Source organism: Polypterus senegalus, chromosome 8, assembly GCF_016835505.1.
Source record: "Polypterus senegalus isolate Bchr_013 chromosome 8, ASM1683550v1, whole genome shotgun sequence".
Classification (NCBI taxonomy): Eukaryota; Metazoa; Chordata; class Cladistia; order Polypteriformes; family Polypteridae; genus Polypterus; species Polypterus senegalus.
The window spans coordinates 158,318,135-158,343,591 of NC_053161.1; the positions used below are offsets into that span (position 1 = coordinate 158,318,135).

At 39.3% G+C, this 25,457-nt stretch overlaps 1 protein-coding gene across 3 annotated transcripts in view; it reads right to left on the bottom strand.

Annotated features, from left to right (window-relative positions):
- Positions 1–25,457, bottom strand: part of cnot2 (CCR4-NOT transcription complex, subunit 2) — a 124,982-nt gene that overhangs the window by 66,979 nt on the left and 32,546 nt on the right. For all 3 annotated transcript variants that reach the window (XM_039759942.1, XM_039759944.1, XM_039759943.1), the window contains exon 2: positions 7,519–7,635. In XM_039759942.1, coding sequence (XP_039615876.1) covers positions 7,519–7,635 — 117 coding nt within the window. The remainder of the gene's footprint in view (positions 1–7,518; positions 7,636–25,457) is intronic.

A 25,457-nucleotide genomic window follows, 5' to 3' on the forward strand; every position in this document is an offset into this window, starting at 1 on the left:
AACTACTTGTTTTCACTTCACTGTAATAAAATGAGTGAACTTTTTTTTAATAAAACTAAAATGTGCAATGAAAAAACAAAAGATAGGAATTATGTTAAGTATTAAATAGTGCTGAGAAGTATACTGGTTCGTACCAAAAAATGTTTTTTATTTTTGTTATGATATGGATTTTTCTTATACCACACCACCAGTTGAAACTGTCTAAACAACATTCGGAACGTGGCGCGGGAAAGGGGGGGGGGACCTTTTCACTGCTGCACTGCTGAACACACATGCAATGGAGTACATGCGTTAGTGGAGGTATTGAGCGGTGAAAATGGACAGAGAACATTCCGAAACTGAAAGTGTAGCAAACGATAAAGTTGAACATGATGACACAGAAAAACTTTTGCTGAAAAAGGTGGTGTGTCTGTTGTCTAGAGATACTTTGGTTTTAGAAGGTCGGATGTGGACCATTATATTCAAATGTGTGAATACTGTTTCTATACTACAAGCCAAGTTGTACTTTTTTTTTTTTTTTCCCAATAATGTGTAATGTACCTGGGTACTGTGTGATAGTGTGACGATGCCGGTCCCCTACAGACTTCCCATAATGGGAGTCTGTTGAACCAACACCATCGATAGTTATGACAAAGATGAGCTGACAAATCTCACTGAAGCCAGGGGATTGGTGGAAAGTGCTCAAGTGCTTTTGTTAAAAACAGTCAAAAGTAAAACCAAGTGTCAATTGTGCAGTGTTTAAAAAATACAGTACCCAAATAAATAGCAAATCCATAAAACCAGTGAAACGTGGGGATAAAATCTATAATAAATCAATCCATTAAAAAATAGGTTAAAATGCAGTCTCTCTCCTCACTCAATTGCAGCTCACCACCTTCTGTCTCCCCGGCTCAACCTTCACTGGCCTTGCCGGCGGAACCTCTGCAGCACAAACTCCTTGCTGCCGCCACACTGCATAGCCAGACTGTCCGAGGCTGGCGCACCTCCCGTCTTCCTTTGCGCTCACTCAGTTGTTCCTTGGATCCATTGGGAGGTCTTGCGTTTCGCTCGCCCCACTCTAAACGCTTAGTGGGGCGAACCAGCCCCTAGAGCACCTCAGTCTGCGCTCCCTCAAGGAGCCCCAGCTCGTGCTGCATTTTCATTCCTGGTGTCTGGATCGTCTCCCATGACTGCCCTTTCCCTTCTTTAAACCTCCTTCTGTTCTCTCTTTTCTTTTTTCTTTGCCCCTATCCTTCCGTCCCATAAATATATGCTTCTGTGGGCACAGCGTCTTAATCACACACCGCCCAAAACACCTAATCAACTCCCCGCGGTCGTGTAATCGCCCACGGAGACGGACATGGCGAACTGGATTCAAAAACTGGCCATATTTTTTTTGAAGCCGCAGACCCGCTATACCACAAACAACATTATAAATGCATGTTAGAGTTTTATTATTTATGTATATAGCTTACCTTGAAGCAAGGTCCACATTAATGCAATCACCAAGTTACACCGGTTTTATTTTATTTTTATTTGGCGAATACTGTGTAATGCAACTGGGCTTGAAGTCTTGAAGTAATAGTATTACTGGAAGTTGCACTAATTTATTTTATTGTTATTACTTATTAGTTTTTAATATTATGCAGTTTAATTATGGTAATTTGTTTAAAAAGTCACTTTAACATGTCAGTGGACAGAGATTGTTAACATTAACATAAAGTGTAGTTGGTTTACAAAAAATATTTACTATTTATTCCTTTTCTAAGACATGTTCAGTGCAATACACCTTTTGACAAGAAACTCTGGATATTTTACTAAGTCTAAATGCCTATTTGGAGGGATGAAAATATGTCAAAATTTTAGTTTTAGTTGTTTGCAAAATTAGTTCAATAAAAAGTTCTATATTTTGACTGCAACTGTCAAGCAATGCGATTCCTTCTCTTCATTAGTGCTACCCCCTTGAAAATCATCACTTTATGGGGCCATGCAAACAAGTATTAATATTTATGTCCATATTAAAATGATTTTGTACAATTCCCATAACAGTGGAATAGGTTATACTTAGCCAGTCTACTGCAGTAATTGCAGTGGAAAATGTGGTTAACACCCACTCATGCATGGGGGAAAAAAAAAACGTAGAATACTGTGAAACCGGTGTAATTTTGAAAAATACCATGATATAGAATTTTGGTCATACCGCCCAGCACTAGTATTAAATATACCTGTAAAAGTAAATAAGGGAAACTGGATGTTTACAAATTACCTTACATTCCATGAGGCTGGAAATAGCTGTTCAATCCCTTTCCTCATCAGAATATTACTTCTGTAAAGAAACTGCATGTTCTCGTACATTTGTTATTGGTGTGTCTGAGCTACTAGAATTTCCTTGACAGGATGCAGATTTATCTCATCTATTCAGGGTATTCGACTAAAGTCAGTAGGTGTCACTATTTACACAATTTTATCTCCTAGTACAAGATAAAAGATGGTTGCGACAAACATTTCATTAAAAAAAAAAAAATAGTTGTCACACACACTGTTAGACCATAGTAAAATTCTTGTGCCACTGTTATGAAGGGAATGTGGGTTGGCACATAAGTACATATCTACAGTCAATAAGACAATACAGTGATGTAAAAAGTAAATACAATAAATAAGAGTTGGAGAACAATGGCTTAATGTACATAGTACAAAACAGAACGGTACAGGCATAAACATTGTATTAAACAGTAGTGGCACAAAGAAAAGTGCAGAAGGCAATACACATGTAACATTAGGTAGAATAAAACAAACCAGCATGTAGGTACAGTATAGGGCAGCAAGTTCAATTTTACTGCAAGTTTAGTGGGATTATGGCTTTGGGAAATTAACTGTCCCTGAGTGGGGAGCATGCAGTGAGGTTCTTGTGGCATTTTCCAGATTGCGAACTTATTTAGGTAAAAACTAAAACTTACTTAGGTAAATTGTAATTCTGTGTGCATTAAAATTTTTACATTGATGAAAGCAAATAGAAATTGTAGTCATTAAATGCAAACAGTAGTGCAATCTTTTTGTAAAAGGTAGGAGTAAACTTCTGCAAAAAATAAAACGTAAAGTTCTTTTTACATCGATTAAAACCTTTACTGCTACTGTTCAATGAATGCTAAGGAATGTCATTAAATGTTAACTGAATAAGTATTGCAAATTTTTGTAAAGGATAAAAACGTATTCATTCATTTTACACCACTTATCTGGGACAGGGTTAGTGTTAGCAGTGAGGCTCATACATCCCTTTTCTCCAGCCACACTTGCCAACTCATACTATGGGGCCTCCTTCCCTGCTGGCCGTCCCCATAAAACCTCAGCAGTTAGGTGCCCAGGAGGTATCAGATGCCGAAACCACCTCAATTGGCTCTTCTCAATGCAGAGGGACAGCAGCTCTACTCCAAGACTTTTTGGACAGCTGTGATTCTCACCTCATCTCTAAGGAAGAGCCCAGTTACCCTGTAGATAAAGCATAATTTGGCCACTTCTACTTAAAATCTCATTCTTTCGGTCATTACACAAAGCTCATGACCATTAGTGAGGGTAGGAACAGAGATTGCAAATTTTGAGCTTTGCCTTCTGCCTCAGCTCCTTCTTCAAAACTATGAATCGATATAGTAACCGCATAGCTGCGCTTGCAGTGTCAATCTGTCCGTTGATCTCACAATACCTCATTCTCTTTCTCAGGACTCAGAGGTATTTAAACGTCTCCACTTGAGGCAGAAACTCACCTCCCACTTGGAAAGGACAGTCAAGTTTTTTTCCTACTAAGAACCATGGCCACAGATTTGGAGCAGCTGATACTCATCTCTGCCCGTTTCACACTTGGCTGCAAACTTTCCAAATACATGCTGGAGTTCACAACCTGATAAAGACAACACGGCCACATCACCTGCAAAAAGTACTGACTTAAGCCACCAAAGTGGACACCCTCCTCTCCCCTGCATCGGCTCAATATCCTATCCATGAAAGTCACAAAAAGGATAAGACAAAAATCACAGCCTTGAGGATGATGCCAATATATTTCCAAGTATGCAGACACAGTCGTCACTGTGATTACACAGGGACAGAATAGCCCCTATTAAAAGCCTCTGAACCCAAGGAGGAACATCCTCATAGCCTATTCTAAGTGTATAAAAATCATGTTGACCGACTGATCATCTCCCATGAACCCTCCAGAATCCTCACGAGTGTGAAGAAATAGTCCACTGTTCCATGGCCTGGATGGAATTCTCCTGGATCCGAGGTTCCACAATTTACAGTATGCATAAAAATTTTAAACATTAAGTAAACATTTAGGTAAAAATGTAAGTTCAAAGACTAACACGTCAACATACTCTTCAGTAAGGAGTGCATCTTTCTGGCTACAAATGAGCTTAGAAATACTAAACACACTCTCTGAAGCACAGCTGAAAGTATATGACCACATGAAGAAGTGGTGCCATTATATATGCAGTTATAAGTTATAGCACCTTATATCAAACAGTAAATGTGATGAAATATTTTAAAATTGGATGTAGTAAAAGAAAGTAACCAGATAGGACAGGACACTTATCAGCTGTCATGGCAACAGTATAAAAATCAAGGGAGCGAATGATCTCCAGTGCTAAAGGCCGATTTCCCCTGAATCAACCACACAGAATAAAACCTGCCCACTGGTAAAAGTAAATGCAGCCCCCAATCTTAATGCATTAAACATTTAACTGTCTTCAAAAAACATTTTAAAATTCACAGAAAAAAAAATCATAATTCAAACACAACGATTTACAAGTTTAACACTAGAATCCCTATAACCTATGAAAAAATGTGTAATCCCGGGCCATGTTAAATTCCTTCGCACCACTCTATTGGCGTCTTTTGTTTGGCAAATGTGTCGATCAGCACACAAGCGCAATCAGACTGTTATCCCATCAACCGTTCTGCCTCCCACCCCCCTTGCCGCAGTTCAACTCGGACAAAAAGTTCTCTCAGCTCAAGTCTGCATATCTGGGAGTGAGGTACCTGGAGTTGTATAGGGTAAATAATATATTGTTATTCGGAACACATGCATTTCATGTGTGTTCCATATCTACAACGATCTGTGTAAATGTAGGATGACAGGAAATAAAAGGCAACAAATGGGGACATGTACCCTAAAACAGAAACTTTTTTCATGTTATAGTAATGACAAAATTTTGACATAAATGTACAACGTGTGAAGACTGAAGTCCAAATAACAAAATGTGCACTTTTGTTCAAGAATATAACTGAAGAAAAAGAAATCGGGTCAGGGTACGACACTGATGTGACCGCTTGGGTGGTGTAGATGTAAAAACTGTTGAATCAATCATAAGGTCCCAGGTTCGATTCCAAGTGCTTCCTAGATTTTCCATTTTGAGTAGTGAGCTGCTCTTATTGTTACTATTATAGAATAAAAACATAACAGCTGGTGTAAATTTTACTTGTAAAGGTTAGCATTTTTTTTTATTCAGTTTTATTCTCTCAGTCACTTTCACGCTCCCCCAGATCTGACACTGCTAGTTTTCAAATAAAGATATAAAAGAGGTGAACTCAAATGAGGATGAGGGTTCTACACTAGAGAAAGAAGCCCTCCCCGCAAGAAACATCCACTCACATCTAAGAACAATGCGGCTGCACCAAGCGTAAAGGTGAAAGATGATACCGTTTGGATGCAGCAAGAAGTTTGGAGTCATCCTGCCAGTGAATCTGACACATGCATGTCCTTCAATGAAACAGCGGGGCTTACAGAGCTTGCCAGGGTATCGTGCAAAGTTCCGTTTGCAATTATGTTTCTTGGTCTTTAAATGAAAAACATTCTTATGTTACTTATATAAATGCCACATCAAGTGTTGTTTACCTAGAATTATTTACTTATCTTCCTACAGTGTAAAGTCACAAGTAGACTACAAATATTCCCATGTTTGTTCGGCACAGGCATGCTGACAAAGTACATGTGCAATGCCTCTCATTCGGGAAAAAAACTGTTATGGAAAGTGCGATGGCAGCTTCCACCTGCAGCTATAGACACTTCATTACATGAGCAGCTCTCCATACTAATGTTTAGATCTGGCAGTGCCAGATCTAAACACTAGCAATCATCTCAGCATTGTACCCTTACCCAATTTCATTTTCTTTGGTTATATTCTTGAATAAAAGCACACTTTCTTGTTATACTTTTGTGAAAGTGTTTATTTGATATGTGGACTTCAGTCTTCACACATTTTACATTTCATGTCAAAAGTTCTGTCATTAGTACTATAACAGGGGTGTCAAACTCCAGGCCTGGAGGGCCGCAGTGGCTACAGGTTTTCATTCTAACGCTTTTCCTAATCAGTCACCAGTTTTCACTGCTAATTAACTCCTGTTCCTTTCATTTTATTAGCCGTATCTAAGGATTCAGACCTCTGAATTGATTCCTTTCTTCATTAAATGGCAGCCGAACAGAAATGTGATGTGAAACGAGCCAACAGATGACCAGCTAAATCGGGGCTTCTGACTCCAACCAGTTTCACAATGAGAAACAGATTTTTGTAGTTAATTAAACTCATTATTTAATTCCATGGCTTGTTGGTGCTCTCATTCTGTCACAGCAGACATTTCCAGAACTGTTGATTTTTCTGTATTTTCTAAGACCACCCTCACAATGTTTACTTAGACCTCCACCTTTCTTAATTTTCACATATTTTGTGATGGGTACAGATGAGCTGATCATATTGATTCTTGTTGTGTGTCTCGTTATTGTTTGGCTGCTAATTAAGAAAAAGGAAGCAACTAAGGGGCCTGAGTCAAGATAATTAAAATTAAGGCAAAAGAAGTTAATTAGCAGCAAAATCTGGTCACAAATTAAGAAGATGGTTAGATTGAAAACCTGCAGCCACTTCGGCCGTCCAGGACTGGAGTCCGACACCAGTGTACTATAACATGAAAAAAGTTGTGTTCAACATTTCTTGCCATCCTGAGATGCAAGTGCCCCAGAAACTGAGGAGCTCCAAAGCCACTTAAGTTGTCATATTAACACCTGTGAGCGTGGAGAAATGGGGCACAAACTCTTACCATAGGCAACCAGAAGTCCATTTGTAACAGGCTGCAGAATCAACATCATAAAAAATGTGTACTGAAGTAATGTTAAAACTGATAATTACGGATACCTTTGACAATCTTATAAACTGAACACACTATTTCACGATGACTTCATGTGCAAAAAACAAGTTTTTGCCATAAAAAGTACAAGTTTCACACATCCTCATATTTTTAAAATTTGAGGTACTGCATTATGATAATAAACGCATATTTTGTCAACGGCTAATATTGATATTTATCATCATGACCTATTCAAATTAACAATTGGTCATACCTGTAATACATATCCTTTAACTGTGGTTATACATTTTGAAAGTGAACGCTATTAGAAATAAAAAATAAAAGCAAGACCACTTACTTTAAGAATTATACAAAAACACACACACATACAGGGCATATCATTTTCATTTTAGAAGAATTTCATGCACGTACCTCTTTTTCCGGTCGGAAAATCGAAGACTGGCTATAGTACATGCTGTCATCGTGATAATCACTGTCAACCCCCTCTACAAACTTCTTTCTTGAAGCACCAAACATACTGTTTGTCACCTGAATAAGACAAAAAACAGAAATAGCACATTAAAAAAAAATAAGATATTTTCATATTGCTGCAATTTTATCTAACTATTCATTCCCAACAACACTGCACAAATGGGGTAATTATTTTTATAAGTGTGTGTTGGTTACAGTATAAAGTGACCACTTTGAGCATTCAATCACTTTCCAGCAAAATCCGCTTAGCAGAGCCATTTTTAATATTTCAGCATACACAATGTTAATCTATAGGCTATTTGGAATTTAGAAATTATAAAAACACACAAACCTGGTGCACAGTTACAAACCCCGAATGTGCAGAGGACCTCAAAGGTCAACATAATGGACAAGGCTTGACTAACATTAGTGCTGCGAGGCACTCCATAAATTTGTACTCCATTAGAAACTTGCAAGCAACTGTGACTGAAGCCATACAATATTTTATTCGTATTCAAACATTACACAGAATAAATTTTATTGTACATTAAAAAATAGTCACGTTCTGTGCATAAACTGTGTAAATAGAAAGTTTATTTGCACCAATTTTGATTTATTTACATCTATACAAGGCCATAGTTTAAATACTAATGAAACTGACAATCAAAAACAATATATTTCAACAATTAGCAAAGCAAATTAAAATGTCTTTAAATAAAAGAAAAACTTTATACTCTTGTAAAAGATTATTGAGGGCAAGTTAATGCCTCTTAAAATCAAAGCTGTAAATGTAAAAAAAAAAAATTATATATATATATATATATATATATATATATATATATATATATACACACACCCAATCTATGCCAAAAACATTTGGTATCTATTATCAAAATACTAAAAAGAACTTCAAAATTCGGACCAAAATATCAGTTGAGTATTATATAGCCAAATACAGGTTAACATATCAGTATGCAAATGAAACATTTACATTAAATAAATCAATAAAAGATTTGAAATAATCTTTAGTCTACATGGCTAGGTAGGACAGATTTGAGCAAGGTAAGAGAAAACCTATACAAGATTTTAAGTGCAGAACCAACTTTAGTACAGCACGCAGTGCCAATATAACAGCCTGTGCCTCCAAGGATTAAGTCAGCACAATGATGGAATATGTGCGTTCAAGTGTCAATCAACCACTACATGAAATCAATAACAACCTTGGCTGAAGTGGTTAATCATATGGTCAAACTAGGGGGCTTTGCCTCCTGCTCGCTTCACTCGTCAACCCTTGACCCGAAACCATACTATCCACCCCCCCCAAGTCTGCGCTATACACCAGCCACTTTGCGTCTCTGCCACTAGCATTGTGAAAAGGGGGGCTAAACGCAACCCAAGGAGACGTGGTCACTCCTCTGAAACCCCTCTTAAAGGGTTAAAAAATGGGAAACAGTTTTTTTTTTTTTTAACCTTCTCTTTGCTCGATCAGTTGCTGCTGCCGTGCCGCGTGATCTCCATCTGCGTGGCGCATTGAACATTTAAAAGCCTGTGCAGCAGCTGTACTTTTGTCTCACTACCTTGTCTCACTTCTCCCCTAGATATCCTCTGCTCCTATCGCCCCCAAGGCGCACCACTATGAAGAGGAAGATTTTCTATTCTTTTTAATTCAGAGAACTGTCCCCTCCAACTACACACAGAGCTCGATTCACTCCTGAAAGAGGCATATGATTATTTGGAGTGTCTGAATAACGTTTCTGTCTCTAAAATCTCCTGTGTATCTGTGCAACCCTGTGACCCAAGCGTGATAGCGTATGTGGATTTCAATTTCACCAAACAACAAATCTTAATTCTCACACCTCTTCATTGAAAAGAAGCACTACTTTTCCCAGATGGTAACACAAATTAGATTATCTACAAGTCTCTGACTTGAAGTTTAAATCCAAACAATATATTCGATCTCTTTTTGCTGTTCCGTTTGTTTATGCTAATGTGATGTTTACTCATTTTTTGGAGACTTTCAAACTTTCGTATTTCCATTATATCTAACCTGCTCTGCATGTGTATCGTGCCAACATTTCAGAATTTTTTAAGAAGCTCTACTTTGTCATCTACTCCCTCTCGCAGGACGTGAAAGTGTCTCTTTGAGAAAGCCACAACTCATCTCTCTGAAAAAGTCTTGTCTCAAGATTTTTTTATATAATAGAGAGAGAGAGAGAGAGAGAGAGAGAGAGAGAGAGAGAGAGAGAGAATGTTGGCTTGTTTGTCCTATACCTTAATGCACAATCGCATGCCCATGAAAATATTCCACACATTTCCCAAGTAGAAACAGTGGATCACCAGTAGTGTTGGATCATGAGTAAAATTTTGACTTTAGTATCAATACCAGCTTTTGCACCTCATTACCGGTACCAAAATGGATTTGAAGCAAATAACGGATCTCTCTAAATATCCTTAGGTCGGTTTCCCTCTTGATGGCATATAATGTGCGTCGAAGCAATTATGTGATTGGGATACACTTTAAAGTCTTAATAATCTCAAGCAATATGGGTTGGTTGCCTGCAAAGTCTTGACAGCGTTGAAGCAAAAATCCCATCTTATTCCAGCCTTACAGCCGGGCTGCACAATGCCGTGCGACACCATTGCACTGCCCTCCTGTACATACCCCCTTCACCTAGATACCATAGATCAAATTAACAAGATGAGGATGAGGAATTGTCAAGCACATCAAGTAAGAGCCCCCAGCAATGACTTGATCTGGTTGAGGTTGTCACATTTTTCACATATACATTAACTTGGGAAGAGGATTTAGGACGCGAGGGGTGCACTCACGCACATGAGTGGAAAGCTGATGTTTACTTCCTTTACCAAATATCCCAAAATGATTGTACCTCACCATTTTAAAATTTGTTTTTGTTATCCTTCCAATACTGGTACACCACACCACCCTAAATCACTAGTGATATCAAGAATTTACTGAAAGCACGGAGCAAGGCTTTTTAAAAATAGTGATAGGGAAACGACAAGTAATACAAATACAAGCTCAGAAAAGCAATCTGAGTTGCTTGGTAAAACATCAGTACTGAAGTAAACTACTAACCATGTACTGTAGCAGTTGTAATTATTCACATAAACTGTGGCAAGGATTAGAGAAGCTTATAAAAAAAACTAAGTAAAGCCTAATCCAGTCTCATCTATATTTACCATTCTTGATGAATTTATTGCCTTCTATGCGCACACAGATTGTGTTAACAAGCAGCCCACTATCTGAATGCCTGAAGCACTACATTATTCATCTTTCTTAATGTCTGTGCATGATGTAATTAGGACTTTTAAATGAATTAAGGTTCATAAGACATCCTGTCTGGATGAAATTCCAGGGTGTTAAAAATAAAAGTGTTTACAGTGACATCTTTAACATATACATCTTGCTGGCAGAATCAATAGGATCTGTCTGCTTCCAAAGAACAGTTATCCCTGAACAGAAAAAAAAAAAAAACAACAACACACCCAAACAGAAGTGCACTGCCTGAATGACTACAGACCAGTGGAACTTATCCCAAATGCAATGAAGTGCTTCGAGAGACTAGTACACATTTAACAGAAACTTCCAGATAATCACGATCACCTAAAATTTCCATATTGTCATAACTGGTTCTCAGTGGATGAAATATACTTACTACTTCATACCATCCCAGTACACATGAATAATAAAAACTGTTGTGCCAGAGTCCTGTTTATTGATAAGAACTGAGCATTCAATATTATTGTACTGTCAAAGGTGACCACCAAACTTCTCATATTTCTTATTTTAAAACTAAGTGCCACACTCACCAACTAGATTACAGATTTTCAAACCAACAGGCATAGGCTTGTGAGGATTGGTAGCCACACACCCTCCACACTGACCCCTCAACAGGGTAATGTGCTTTGTTCCCTTCTGTACTCCTTATTCACCTCTGACTTGGAGTTGGAGTGGAGTTTGGACACAATCACTACATTTCCTGATGACACCACTATCATAGGCAGGATCACGAACAATGATGGGAAAGCTTACAGAGAAGAGGCCTACCTGCCAACTCTGCGTGCAAGGACAGTAATCTCACTATGAAAAGCTCCCTGGTTTTGCTGTCATTTAAAGACTTCAGGAAGCAAAAGTTAAGACTATACACTTCCACCTAAATTCTTGGAAGATGCTGTAGAGAGGGTAAACAGTTTTGATCTTTTTGAAGTATTTATCATCAATAAACTGAAGTGGGCACATTTTCTGCTCCTGTCATGAAGGCTCACCAGCACCTATGCTTCCTCAGACACCCAAGGGCAGCTCGCACTTCTTCATCAGTTCTCAGCAATTTGTACAGGTAGGTGCACAGTATAACTCACCCATACAGACTATTTCTCATTCTGGTATTGCACCTGCTTAAAACCCCTTATCAAGCGGGGTCATTTTTGCTAAATCGCTTGTAATTCGACCTCTCCAAATTAGAATCATTGCTGTTATTGAACTATGTGGAGTATAAACACATGTTTGGTCTCTTTGTAAAGGTAACATTCTCTAGTTTCACCCTTAGTAGTCAGAATCACTGTAGGTGTGACTGATCAAAAGTTATGCACATTAGAACTCACAAAAAAAATGCATTTTTTGTTCTCGCCTAAGTTTTTTATGAAAATAAAGCTGCAGTAGGTAGGTGGGGACAGAAACACACTATGTACCAACAGAATAACTTGTTGACTACTCACATTTCAAATTTGAAAAGAATACCTGTAAAAATGACATTTTTACACCAGTTTTTATGTGGGCATGCCCAGGTGCTTTTTAGAGGGACCATTATCCACATTTTGGAACGTATGGAAAAAGTGTAATAACTGTTGAATGCTTCAACCCACAGATATCAATGAGGGCTCTACAGAAAGCTTACACCTAAAGGAATCTATATCTACACACAGTGTCACTCTATTAGTTATAAAAATAATAAAAACAATAAAAAATACACATTTCTATGTAAAAATAGACAATACAAGTCTTATGGGCCAAAAATATATTTATATTTTTTACTTTTTTTATAAAATGCACACAAACTATATACATTTCTTTTACAAACTGTTACAACACAGCTCAGCATTTTTCCATGTGCCACTTGATGGCAGCAATCACTAGCAAGCAGAAAGCACAAGGGCGTGGCACATGTCACTCTGCCATTAGACGTCACCTGGGCCGATTGATTACTTTCACGCCGCGTACATGCATCTATTATTTAATCGGCGTTTATTTACGTTTATTCGGTACATTTATTCATATTTAAAATGCGAAAAAACTTGGCGAAATCACAATAAACAACCACGCACCAACTCTGCAGACTGGCACAAATGCCACCTTCGCGCAGCTCTGATCGTTTTGTTTACAAGTTAGTATGGCAAGTTACATATCAAAATGCTCGGCTGCTCATTGGCTGTAAGTTTTGAGTTCAGTCACAGTGTCCAATCAAACTGGTAGATTCTACTAGAGTTTGGAGTTGTACGTCATCGTTCAGCTGTCTGTGACACTCGTTGGCTATAACTAGTATAACTAGTCTCAAGTTATGAAACGTTTTCTGGAGTTTTTGTCCCTTTGAGGATATATCGTGTGTTTTGGACCTAATCGTTTTACTGGATTATATTCGCTGGAGCCTTATGGACAGAATGGGATCAATACTGCTCGGAAATATTGATGTTTGACTTGCAGCGGGTCTTCAAAGGTAGGGAAGTCAACTCTTAAAAGTATGTACTTCTCTGTAAAAAAAGGCTTTAGTGTCAGTGCTGTGGTTGTTGTGTGTCAAAATGGTTTATATCATCGGTAAGACGAGACTTTGAAGCTTCATTTGATGGGTAGTATGTCGAGATGCATGGCAGATGGGCATGCACACATTACTGTAACGTTTTTAAAACGCTGTTATGTCCCGGGACCGGTACGTGTGCGCGTTAAGGGGTTTTAAGTCAAGATCACAAAGCCCTGGCAAAATGCTGTTAATGCGGCACAGAATGTTACAGGCATGAAGCTTCCTTCTTTTCAGAGCACACACAGCACTTACTGCCTTAGAGAAGGCAAACAGTATGCTAAAAGAACTCAACCATCCTGTACAGTAACTTTTCGCAATCTTAAATGGTACAGGGTCATTGGCACTCGCACAAAGAGATTCAGGGATAGCCTCAATCCATGAGTAGTAAAGTTACTGAAAAAAGTCAATCTCAACAATAAATACTGTAACATAAACACTATGTATAAAACAGAAGTACACGATACTCCAGCAACCATACTGTTATCGGCCTCTGTTCATTAAAAATGATAACATCAGCATTGGTCCAATTTGTAAATTTTAATCAATATTGCCGACCAATAACAACATGCAGAAAACAGAAAAACATGCACCCCCAAAACAAACACCCAGTTTTATGGAGAGGACCACAGCACACTTTGTTTATTCAATGAGTAACTATCCTAGTAAAGGCAGAATGTCAGCCATGTGGTCGCATTTTGAAAAATATGGTCAAAAAATTGAGGCAAAAGAATTGTGTTGCATGCTAATAAGTTCTTCGGTTTTCACTCTGTAATTTTCATCACATAAAGCTTTCAATTCCATGTTAGCGAATGTAATATTTTAAAAAGTAACATGCACATTGCACTTGATAGCGTTTGCAACATGACGAAAGCAGCATTAAAATTGTGGTCTGCAACACATGATTATTCTACTTGAACCACTTCGGCAACTTACTGAAAAAGATATAAGTGAGTACTCATCTATAACTGTACATGTGATTCCTTCTGTTAAAGCATTTAAACATCTGCTTAGTGAGCGTGGCAAGACAGATTGACATTAAAAACACACTTCTGGAGGCTGTCCCACAATGCTTCAGTGACACATTCTCAGAGACACTACACTACTCATCTACTTTTCTTGATTCAAGGTTTCCGATTATGGCATAAAGAATGTGCATTATTTTTTTTGTTTATAAATCCAGCATAATGTTACCAAATAGAATGGTGTCTTGATGTGCTTAAGCTAGCCAAAATGTGGATGTCAAGCAGAGGTTTGCACGTGATTTACAAGTATTTTTTCTATACAGACTAGCCATATCCTGCTTTTCGCCCCCATAAAACGATAGCTGCTGCAAACTGGGAATGTAAAAGTTATCAAGTTAATAATAAACAAGTCGATCGATTTCACATCCTGTCATTGTTCCTTTGATAAAGTGGAACAAATTTTCAGTATAACTAAAACCGTTCAAACTCAAAGTAAAAATAAATAAATATCAGTTATCAGGGTGGACAAAAGCAGATAAAAATATACTGGGTATTGGTGTCAATCAGAATTTGCATATTAGTGCATCACTAGTAGAAAAAATACATACACACTGTACAAATACATGAAACACACATTTATACAAGGGTACATCAAAAAGAAAAGGCAATGTGATAATTAACATGGTAACCACAATGATAAGAAGCTGACACAATACAAAACTTTTACGATGGCTTATGGGGAGTTGGAACACACTCAGCTCAGAGTTCTGTCATTAACCTAATTAAAGCCAAGGTCAAATGAACATGGACACAGTGCTGCAGGATTGCACTGTTGTTGAACAAGGATGTTACATTGCCTCAGTATGGAAGTGAAAACAGCATGACTCAAAGAAAGGTTTATGAGAGGGTAGAAAGGTTTAAAGCAGGAAGAACAACTAGAACTGAAGAATCTCTGTCTGGCCAACTATCAACATCTTGCAAACAAACCCAAGTCGTCATTGTAAATGGCATCAATTGAGAAAACCACTGAATTATGCTGTGCTCTATTGCAACATATCTGGATATCAGCAATGGATCTGCACATGGCATAGTGCGTGATAACTTGGGGGACCATAAAGATAGTGGAAGACGGGTACCAAAAAAGCTAAAAGCTTGTAGAGGTTGCAACCTATTTCCTAAAATCTTATGACAATGCTTCAAGTGCTTTGGAGTGGACTGTCACTGGATGTGAGACATGGGTCCATCACTGTAAGCTGGAAAGCTAGAGACAAAGCATGCAATTAGTGACAAATGAGGAATATTGTCAAAACCATACTTGCTGCTGAAAAGTGAACTTTATGAAATAAAATTGCCATTTCCAATAACAGACCAAGTATTGTTTCTTTGTGATATTCTATTAAAATGTGAGTACTCAAGGCAAGACAACCATGAAAAGCATGGCGGAAGGGGCGTGGATTCACTAAGCCGCCGACAAGTGCAGTGCAGGTCAGGTTAATGTCATGTGCACGTCATGCACCTCCGAGCAATGTTGACTGTTCATAGAGGCATGTTTCTCGCGGAGGTGAATCGCCATATGCAGCGTGTGAAACTGTTTGTGAGGGGTATCCCATGGGATCCTTAAAACAATCCTTTACAACTGAGGTTAAAGCACAATGAAGTAAGCAGTCTTTAAAAACCGACTTTTCGGTTACGACGCATGATCGCATGCACCATAAACTGTTTTACACACTACATACAGCTATTTGCATCCGAGACAAACATGCGTCTTCTTAGATGCTCCTGCAGGAACATGGAAGACGTTTTTCTGCCCACCAACACTCCTTTTTCACCGGCCGGCATCTACCCTCGCTCTCTAGGCATTCACACTGCCTGCCCATTTGCCCGGATGCAAAAACTCACCGACCACCCAGTTAGTCCCTTTCGTCTGTGGTAAGAGTCCACATGTACGTCTGAGCCACGCGACGTTTGTTATGCAGCGGGTTCACTATTGTGTTGTATTTTGCTCTCTCCAGAGTTCCATCTTTTCATTCACTTACTGTTGTATTCTCACACCAACCCGTTTTAGACATCCGTCTCTCTCCAGAAGTGTTTAGCATTCAATAAATAATTATGCATGAGGTTGACCGTGTGTCTACCCAGCATAGAGAGGCGTAGATAAGCCGTTGAACCCCATTCGGGCTGCAAGCCGTGGAATTCCCACCAAGTGTGACTCATACGCTCCCACTCATTACGTCCTTACCCTTTGTACACACCCCCCTCCTACCGTGGTCGGGTATCTTGGTGGATTATATATAGAAACACAGCCAAAACCGAGGGGTATCCCATGGGGTCCTTAAAACATTCCTTTACAACTGAGGTTAAAACACATTGAAGTAGGCAGTCTTTAAAAACTGAGTTTTCAGTTACGACGCACGACTGCGTGCACCATAGCAAACTGTTTTACACGCTACATACAGTAATTCGCATCCGCGACAAACATGCGTCTTCTTAGATGCTCCTGCACTTTGTTCACACCCCCCTCCCACGGTCAGGTGTCTTGGTGGATTATATATAGAAAGGCAGCCAAACCCGCAAAGAGCGAAGTAAAGTCTAGAGTTCCATCTTTTCACTAACTTTCTGTTGTATCCTCAAACCCTGTCTTTTTAGACAACTGTATCTTTCCAGAAGTGTTCAACCATCAATAAATAATTATGCGGCGTTTGTTATGCCGCGGGTTCACTATTGTGTTGTATTTTTCTCTCTCCAGAGTTCCATCTTTTCATTTGCTTACTGTTTTATTCTCACACCAACCTGTTTTAGACAACCATGTCTTTCCAGAAGTGTTTAGCATTCAATAAATAATTATGCAGGACATTGAGCGTGTGTCTACCCGGCGTGGGTAAGCCGTTGAGCCCCATTCAGGCAGCAAACTGTGGAATTCCCACTAAGTGCAACTCATACGCTCCCACTGGTTGCATCCCAACCCTTTGTACACACCCCCCTCCCACCTCGCTACTACCGTGGTCGGGTGTCTTGGTGCATTATATATAGAAAAGATGCCAAATCAATGTAACGTCTACGTCAGTCACAGGTACATCTGGACTGTGTAAAGACGACGACTCAAGTGACGAGTTGGAGGTGAGCACATGAGCGGGCAGTGCATACTGAACGAGAAATCAGCAGACTGGCATGACGGACGGAGCTGAATGGAAGTCCTTGTGCTTGTCCTCCTCTCCTCTCACGTTCCACACTCCGCGCCGTGCACCCCCATCCCTCCGTCTGGCAGGAGAAGGCTCAAGGATGGTCGGCCAGTTTTCAGTCATGGACGATTGTGTGTTGGTTCGTTCTGAACATTGTTACAATGTTGCTTTTCTTGCCGATTTATTACATTACCGATTTTTCAAATGTTAATTTTCTCCCTGTGCTTAAAAATCATTACAAAACTGGCCTGATTATGTGGCGTAGGCTAGTATTTTATATACAGTCAGTCCCAGGGCTACGTATGAGATAGGGACTATATGTTTGTACTTAAGTTGAAATTGTATGTAGGTCAGAACAGGTCCATTTTAATAAATGCTATTGTTGACCAACTGTATCCAAGTGCTCTGCCAATGAATGAAGGAGTTTCACCCCTCTCTGATCTTTTTACTATTTCCACTTTATTTTCCATGGTGTTGGTTTTTCTCTTCTTTACTGTATCACCAGCACTTGCATCAGATTTGTGTTTCAGAGACATTCTTGAAGGATGAAGGCAAAAGGTTAAGATGAGCTCTTCTGAACAACACTGTACATGCTATCACAGAGGAAGGCACCCCTGGTCAGCACGTCTGGCATACTGAACGAGAGACAACTCCCAGCTATCTACATAACAGAACAAGCAGGCTTGCTATTGAGAATGAATGGGGGCACCGAGGGGCGGTTCAACCCGTGCCCACCACACAGTCACCTCCACTACAGTATGCTGCCTGCAGCGTCCGCCCACTGAGAACGAACATGGTGCGGCCAAAGGCGGTAGTGAATCGCCCACCACCACCCCCATTCAACAGGCAGCCACCTGAGGCACACTACAATGCTACCCCCGCCGTCCCGTTCACCCTCAATGGCCTCCGTTCAGCCACAACCAGGTCACCGCTTGCAGCATTACCAGCCATCCACCGAGAACGAACGGGGCAGCCGTGCGTGGTGGGCGGGCAGTGAACTGCCCCAATCAAACCTCCGTCCTGCACACAGGCGATAGCTGCGGCCCCGGTGATTATGGACCACCCCGAGGGACACTACACTGCATAAGCAGTGAAAATCACCCCCCTCCAGCCTCTTCTGTACACTTTTTTCTACCACATCTTGTCCTTCCCTTCTCCTCTCTAACTTTCAGGGCTGATAACGACTTTTGTCAAAAGGAGGAGTTGACAATGGTAATCAACTGTAAACTGTGACAAAACCATCGGTTATGTTGGACTTTCACTGCTAGGAGGAAAGTTAGATTCATTGGTTTGACCGAGATTCCATGCACTCACGTGAGTAACAAGGTGCACACAATGGCAAAAATGGCACTGACATCTGGCGAGAGATCAAAGCTAATGCAAAAAGCAAAATACTCCGTGGATGATGTCCTGCCTATTATCTCTGAACTGGACTATGACTATCAGACTCAGATTTTGATATAAGTGATTGAAAACGAATGTGAGGTTCCAGCTTCAGCTGATCGGTTCCCAGCTAGTCGTGGTACTGAATGTTTGCCAGGGGGGGACTGCCACTAAAAAAATCAGATTGTAATGCACTGCGAACGTGACTGCCACTGCTGCTGTCCCAGCCACACAAAGACAGCCTCGCAGCAAGCACATATACACCACACACATTATATTATATTTATATATACATACTTCCACCTTATCCTGAACAGTCTTCTTCTGAATGGATAGGACCATTGATAAAATGGATTATCACAAACAGGCCATGGGAAAAGCATGTTTATATTCATAACTCTGCATTTTTTTTTCTTAAATTCAGGCTAAACAACATGTTTAAACATGCATAAATACCAATAAGACAGTAATTTCCCATTTAAATAATACTGATATGGCGAAATATTTTGATGTATAGGCACGGCTATCAAATTAATAATTCACTTTCTCATAAACTCATCTGTACTCTCAGTATTTGAGATCCATTTCCCAAAGGTATCACAAACATGGGTATCTAGAGGCACAAATACTCTACCATGCAATGCACTGGACCTTTCTCCACAATGCCAAGTATGGTGGCCAGAATCGCACATGTCAAAAGGAACACACAAAATTACACAGTGCAGAATAAGTTCAAGCAAGCTTTTTCCATGGTTATGGTGAAAATTTAATGCACAAAATCTACCCCTGTTCTGCATGTTGTCCAGGGTCCAACATAACTTTCATTATAAGTCACAATCACTGAATCCAATCACTGTGTTTTTATGGCATAACAGCATTAAGTCAAATTACAGGAATTAAAGGTCAACAATACTCAGATTCGGGTAGATGAAAAACCAGTAGTTAAACTAAATGAAATTAAAAATAAAAAATATAACAAACAAATCTAATGTTTTAGACAGTATTTATGAAGGGCCAACTGTAAATCTACAGTAGACTGAACTTTAACCCCATTCATGTGTTTCTCTAAAATGAAGTGGTAGATTTCTTATTTTATGGAACTGGGCACTTTCAAGTTATTCTTCTTAATGTTTCGAATGGTTCATTTTGTTTGTGCCTTTATTTTTTATCCGGGTGGCATGTTCTGTGACGATACGTATTTTTCAACAAGATCTAGCTCTGTGTCACACATTGAAACAAGTGAAGGAATTTTACAATGAGAATCGAATGCACAGGCTGAAGTGGCCTGGAAACTTTCCTAATCTGAATCCAACTAAAAACGTGTCGTCTGTTTATCAGCAAAGACTTTTTGAAGTGGAGTGCACAACGATAGAGAAGATGATTCAGGCATTAATTCAAGTTTGGAACAGAGACCCAAAAAACCACCAATTTTGAATAGTCTTGAAGAATTTCATGACAAATCACACCCAGATGCTCCTCAAGAGTCGAGGAGATCATATGTATTGATGTGATCATATGAATATTATTCATAATAACAAAATTTAGCAAACTATTTGTTGTTTTAGAGTTTGTTTCAATTTGCACAAGGATTTACATGCAGTACATATAAACAAAGACGAAAATGACATTTTTAAAATTACAGATTCAGTTAATTACAAAACAAATAAAATATATTTGTAAATTGTGTAAAAGTTTACAAAGTCTGTAACATGCTAATATTTAAAAAGTAAAAAATGGATTTCTGTTTAATTTTCTATCAAAGCCGTCATGTGGGTAAAAGCAGCCCTGAAGTAGTAAAAGGCATGTCTAGAAAAATAGGAAATAAATACACTTTTTTGTATCAAATGCAAATATGAACAAATGAAATATCAGTTATAACTAAATGATGCTTTTTGATACAAGAATGCTGTACCATGTGGTGTGCAGGTCACCATTCAACTGCAGTACATGCAGGGTCTTGATGTTAATTAACTATTTAAAGGTAGCCTCCTAATGTCATCCGAGACTAATGAGTGATAAGACAGGAAGCATGATTGTGTCATCTGTGCAGCAAACCTCTAATGCTTTGTTTTTAGTTGTGTGTCAGTTTTGTGTAATTCACCTTGGTGAATTACATTTTTATTTTATTATTATTTTTTATTTTTTTTAATGAAAAACACATTTATCCGATTATTTGATCCAAATATCTCAATGTATCATGCAAATCTAGAATTACATTCCCCTTGCTTTTTGGGTAGTTTACATAAGCTCAAGGTTTGTCGTATGTGACAAAAATACCCTTTGCACACTGTAGGAGTTGTGGATCTTTTTAAATTGTTGCTTTTTTCTGGACACTTTCAAGGCAAGATTTGTGGCATGCTTAAAAATACATTGTGATACTTAATAGCTATATATTACCTTGGATGGCCAGGTCAGGTCAGTTTGGGAAGTATGCACCATTGCTGCACACATCACATGACGAAAAAGCTTAGGATCCCGGTTGGCAACCCCCCAGGGCAGACATGTGGTCCAATTCCATTCTCCAGAAATTACCATCTCGCAGCTAAGTGCTATGCGGGCATCCCCTTGACCTGGTCTAGATACTAGTGTCCTTAACATTGGGGATCCTGTGAGCCGAATCACCTGTGGGGAATCATGTCACATGGCCATAGTACCGTAACTGATAGTCCCTCACGATGCAGGTAATGTGCCTCATTCAGGACTCCACAAGCAACCGCTTGTTTGACACAAAGTTAAACTAGCAGTACCCAAAGATTCTCTGAAAAGACACAGTACTGAAGGGGTCCAGCCTTCATTTTGGGTCACTGAATAGCACCCATGACTCCCAACAATATAGCAAAACAGGAAGCACCAGGACACTAAATACTTGGATCTTCACACTTATGCAAAGATATCGGGAGTACCTCACACCCCTTTCTAGCGATCTAATAACCAACCACCCCATTGCTCTCCCAATCCATCTACTGACTTCATAGGAACAGTCACCATAGATAATGTCGCTGCTGATGTAAGTAAACCTCTCAACGTGGCTGACACACTCTCCACAGACAGACCTACTGCTGATGGCTATGCCCAAGAAGTCAATGAAGGCCTGGATCTTGGTTTTTATCCAGGACACTTGCAAGCCCAAATACTCAGACTCCTAGTTCAATCTCCCGAGAACCACAATCAGAGCCTCCATTAACTCTATGACAATCACAGCATCGTCAGCAAAGTCAAGATCAGGGAATCTTTCTTTATCAACAGATGCCCCACAGCTGCTGGGCCCCTCTACTCTCCCCAACACCCAGTCCATGCAAGCAATGAACAAGGTAGGAGCAAGAACACACCCCTCACAAAACCCAAAATCAACTGGGAAAAAAAGAGGTTCTGCCTTCACTCTGCACAGCACTCACAGTACCAGTGTACAGGCTGGCCATTACAATCAGCAAACTCGGGGGGTTGAGAGATCCGGAGAAGTCTCAGGATTCCCCACAGTGTAGCTCAATCAACTGAGACGAAGGCTTTATGAAAATGACAAAGGCTACAAGGAAACTTTGCTGATATCTGTGTTTGCACCCCTCAGTGCCAAGATGCAGTCAATGTGACTTCTAAGGCGGAAAACCAGACTGTTCCAGTCATTGGCAGTTGAACAAGTGAACACAGATCCTATTAAAGTTGACCCAAGCAAGGACCTTACCAGACACCAAGAGCAGTGTTATCCCCCTGTAGTTGCTGCAATCCAGGCGATCATCGTTCCCTAACCAGATAGGGACAACAAAACAAGTCCCAGTTTCCAGTCAGTTGGGATGACGCTTGTATCCCAAATGGAAGCAAAGATTGCTTGCAATGCCAAAAAGAGAGCCTTACCACCAGCCTGGAGAAGTTAACTCTGAATACCACAGATCCCTGCAGCCTTCTGTACCCTCAGCTGTTTCACTCACCTGTACAATCTCATTGAGACTGGGTGGTTCACAGCTAATTGGAGGATCAGCCTCAAGAACCATGGACCCAGAGAAGTCCAGCGTCATAGCCAGAAGATCAACTTTGAACAGCTGCTCAAAGTAGCCAGTCCAGTGGGTCAAAACTGCGCTGTCATCTGTAAGAACCGTTCAATTACCCAACCCTGCCTGCGACTCACTAAGGAACAGATCTGGAAGTGCGTAAGGATTCAACTCCTCTGTATGCAGGACGTGGGAAATTAGACCACAGATTGTGTGTCACTTACTCAAAGATTCCTCTAACAAATGCCTCCTTATCTGCCCTCCGAGTCCTCGCAGCCATCCTGCACAGTTCCCAGTAAAGACCAGAGTTGCCATCAAACCATGTGCTGGAACTTCTCTCTTTAATATCCACGGTGCCCTATGAGATGAAAATACCTCCTTATTGGAAAACACCGACAACACTTTGGATGGAAGGAATAAAAGCCACTTTCCAAAACATTACTCAAAAATCACCAATGAAATAGACATTCTAGTCAGAAGCAGCAAATACACACGAGGAACACAGTGGATAAATGACAAATTGAAAATACAAGTGGTGGCTGAAGTACACCATTGAATTTTACCTACAAATAAAGAAAACCTACATAATGGAACAGTTCTCAATATATTGCTAGATGTTGGATACTGCAAGGAAAAAAGGCCTTGTTTTTATTGGAACTAAATATCATGGAAATTGCCCAGCAAATGGTGGAAACGAACAAGAAAGTATTGGTTATGCATTGTGATAATCATGACTAAAGACTTGACATGAAAAGCCCGGCAACGTATTTTAAATAAAAAGAGATTATTCTGCCAATGTACTATGGATGAACTAGATTCAAATGAGCGGAATATTCAAATTTACATAAACTTTTTGATAAAGCAATGTTATAATAGTGGGTTTTTTTGAATGTCAAGAATATTACAGTATGAGATGTATGATGGATTGTGTAAAGGTTAGATTGCATACACTCTGAATAATGTAGTGTGCTCTATTTCCAGAAGACCCAACAAACAATTGTGAGATACAAACAATCAAGCAACATGCACTGGTCAAAATGTTTTTGGCAAACATTATTAATAGTTTACTAATGTACTCACTGAATCAGTAACAGCAACTAAATTTTATACAATGTGAAAACTGGCTATCTGTACACAAAACAATTAGAATACCAAAAATAAAGCATGAACATCTCTTAAAGAATTTTCCAATTCAAAACAATACACCTATTATACATAAAATGCATCAAACTCTGCTCCACGGTCAAATTAACGACTGCCAGTGTGACAAAAAAATAACCGCACATACCAATATAGTAACTTGAGGTCAAGGCAGTGCGGGAAAAAGTGGTGGAGGAAAGACAGACACTAAATAGATTTAGGATAGGATAAAACAGTTTGTGGTCATACTAAAATTAAATATTGTCTGGCAAAAAATTAATGATTTAAACTATATTAGCATATTGCTATTGCTGTAGAAAATAAATTAATCATCTTCCCTTTCTTTTGAAGATGCTTTATCCAAATCACAGAGATGTTGCTTACTCGAAATATTAAATCCTTTATGATTTTGCAACAATTAATGTCAATATCAATTAATTTATAGAGCACATTTAAAACAACATTAACCATGCTGCAGCCAAAGTGCTTTACAATCTATACATATAAAGGAGAGCTGGGATCCAAAAGACTGTTTGTGGGAGGAATGGAGAGTTAAGGCAGGTGGGGGAGTCACGTGATCATCTTCCCTCCCATTAACTTAATTTCGCTCCGAGCTGAGCTTCCCAGCTGACGCGGTCTAGCCGTTCTTTTTCTGCTGATTTACTGTCTACTACATGCAGTACTTGCTGAATAGTATTTTTTCCTTTAGTGTTTCTTAGTATATTTTGGCTCCAGGAGGACAAACCAAAAATGGTGTATACAGTAATCCCTCACTATATCGCAATTCGACTTTCACGGCTTCACTCTATCGTGGATTTTAAATGTAAGCATATCTAAATATATATCACGGACTTTTCGCTGGTTTGCGGATTTCTGCGGACAATGGGTCTTAATTTATGGTACATGCTTCCTCAGTTTGTTTGCCCAGCTGATTTCATACAAGGGACACTATTGGCGGATGGCTTAGAAGCTACCCAACCAGAGCATGTATTACAACTCATTTCAGAACGCACAACTCTTAAAATGAATTTTGTAAAAAGTAAAATGCAATTGTTCACCTATAACTTCAGCAGCAGATGAAACAGAAAAATTCTCCAAAATTAAGCTGATAGAGGTTCACCGCATCATTTGTGGTGGACTATCACTTAAACTTGTGACAACACAAATGATTAATAGCAAAAACATATGGGAACATGCCATTACCTTGGGTATTCTTTCATTTTACGAAATACACCCACCCTGCCACCTTTGTCAATTGTCTAAAAGAAGTATAATTATTTGAATAAATTCCCAGGATCTTTGCGCATGCAAGCATTCAAAAATGTTGATTTGGCTTTATTTTCTCTCCCCAGCTTTATTAATCAAATCAAATACACATTCATATGTAGATGATATATTTACTTACAGCTTAGAAGAAAATGTTAAACTGCTTTTCTACTC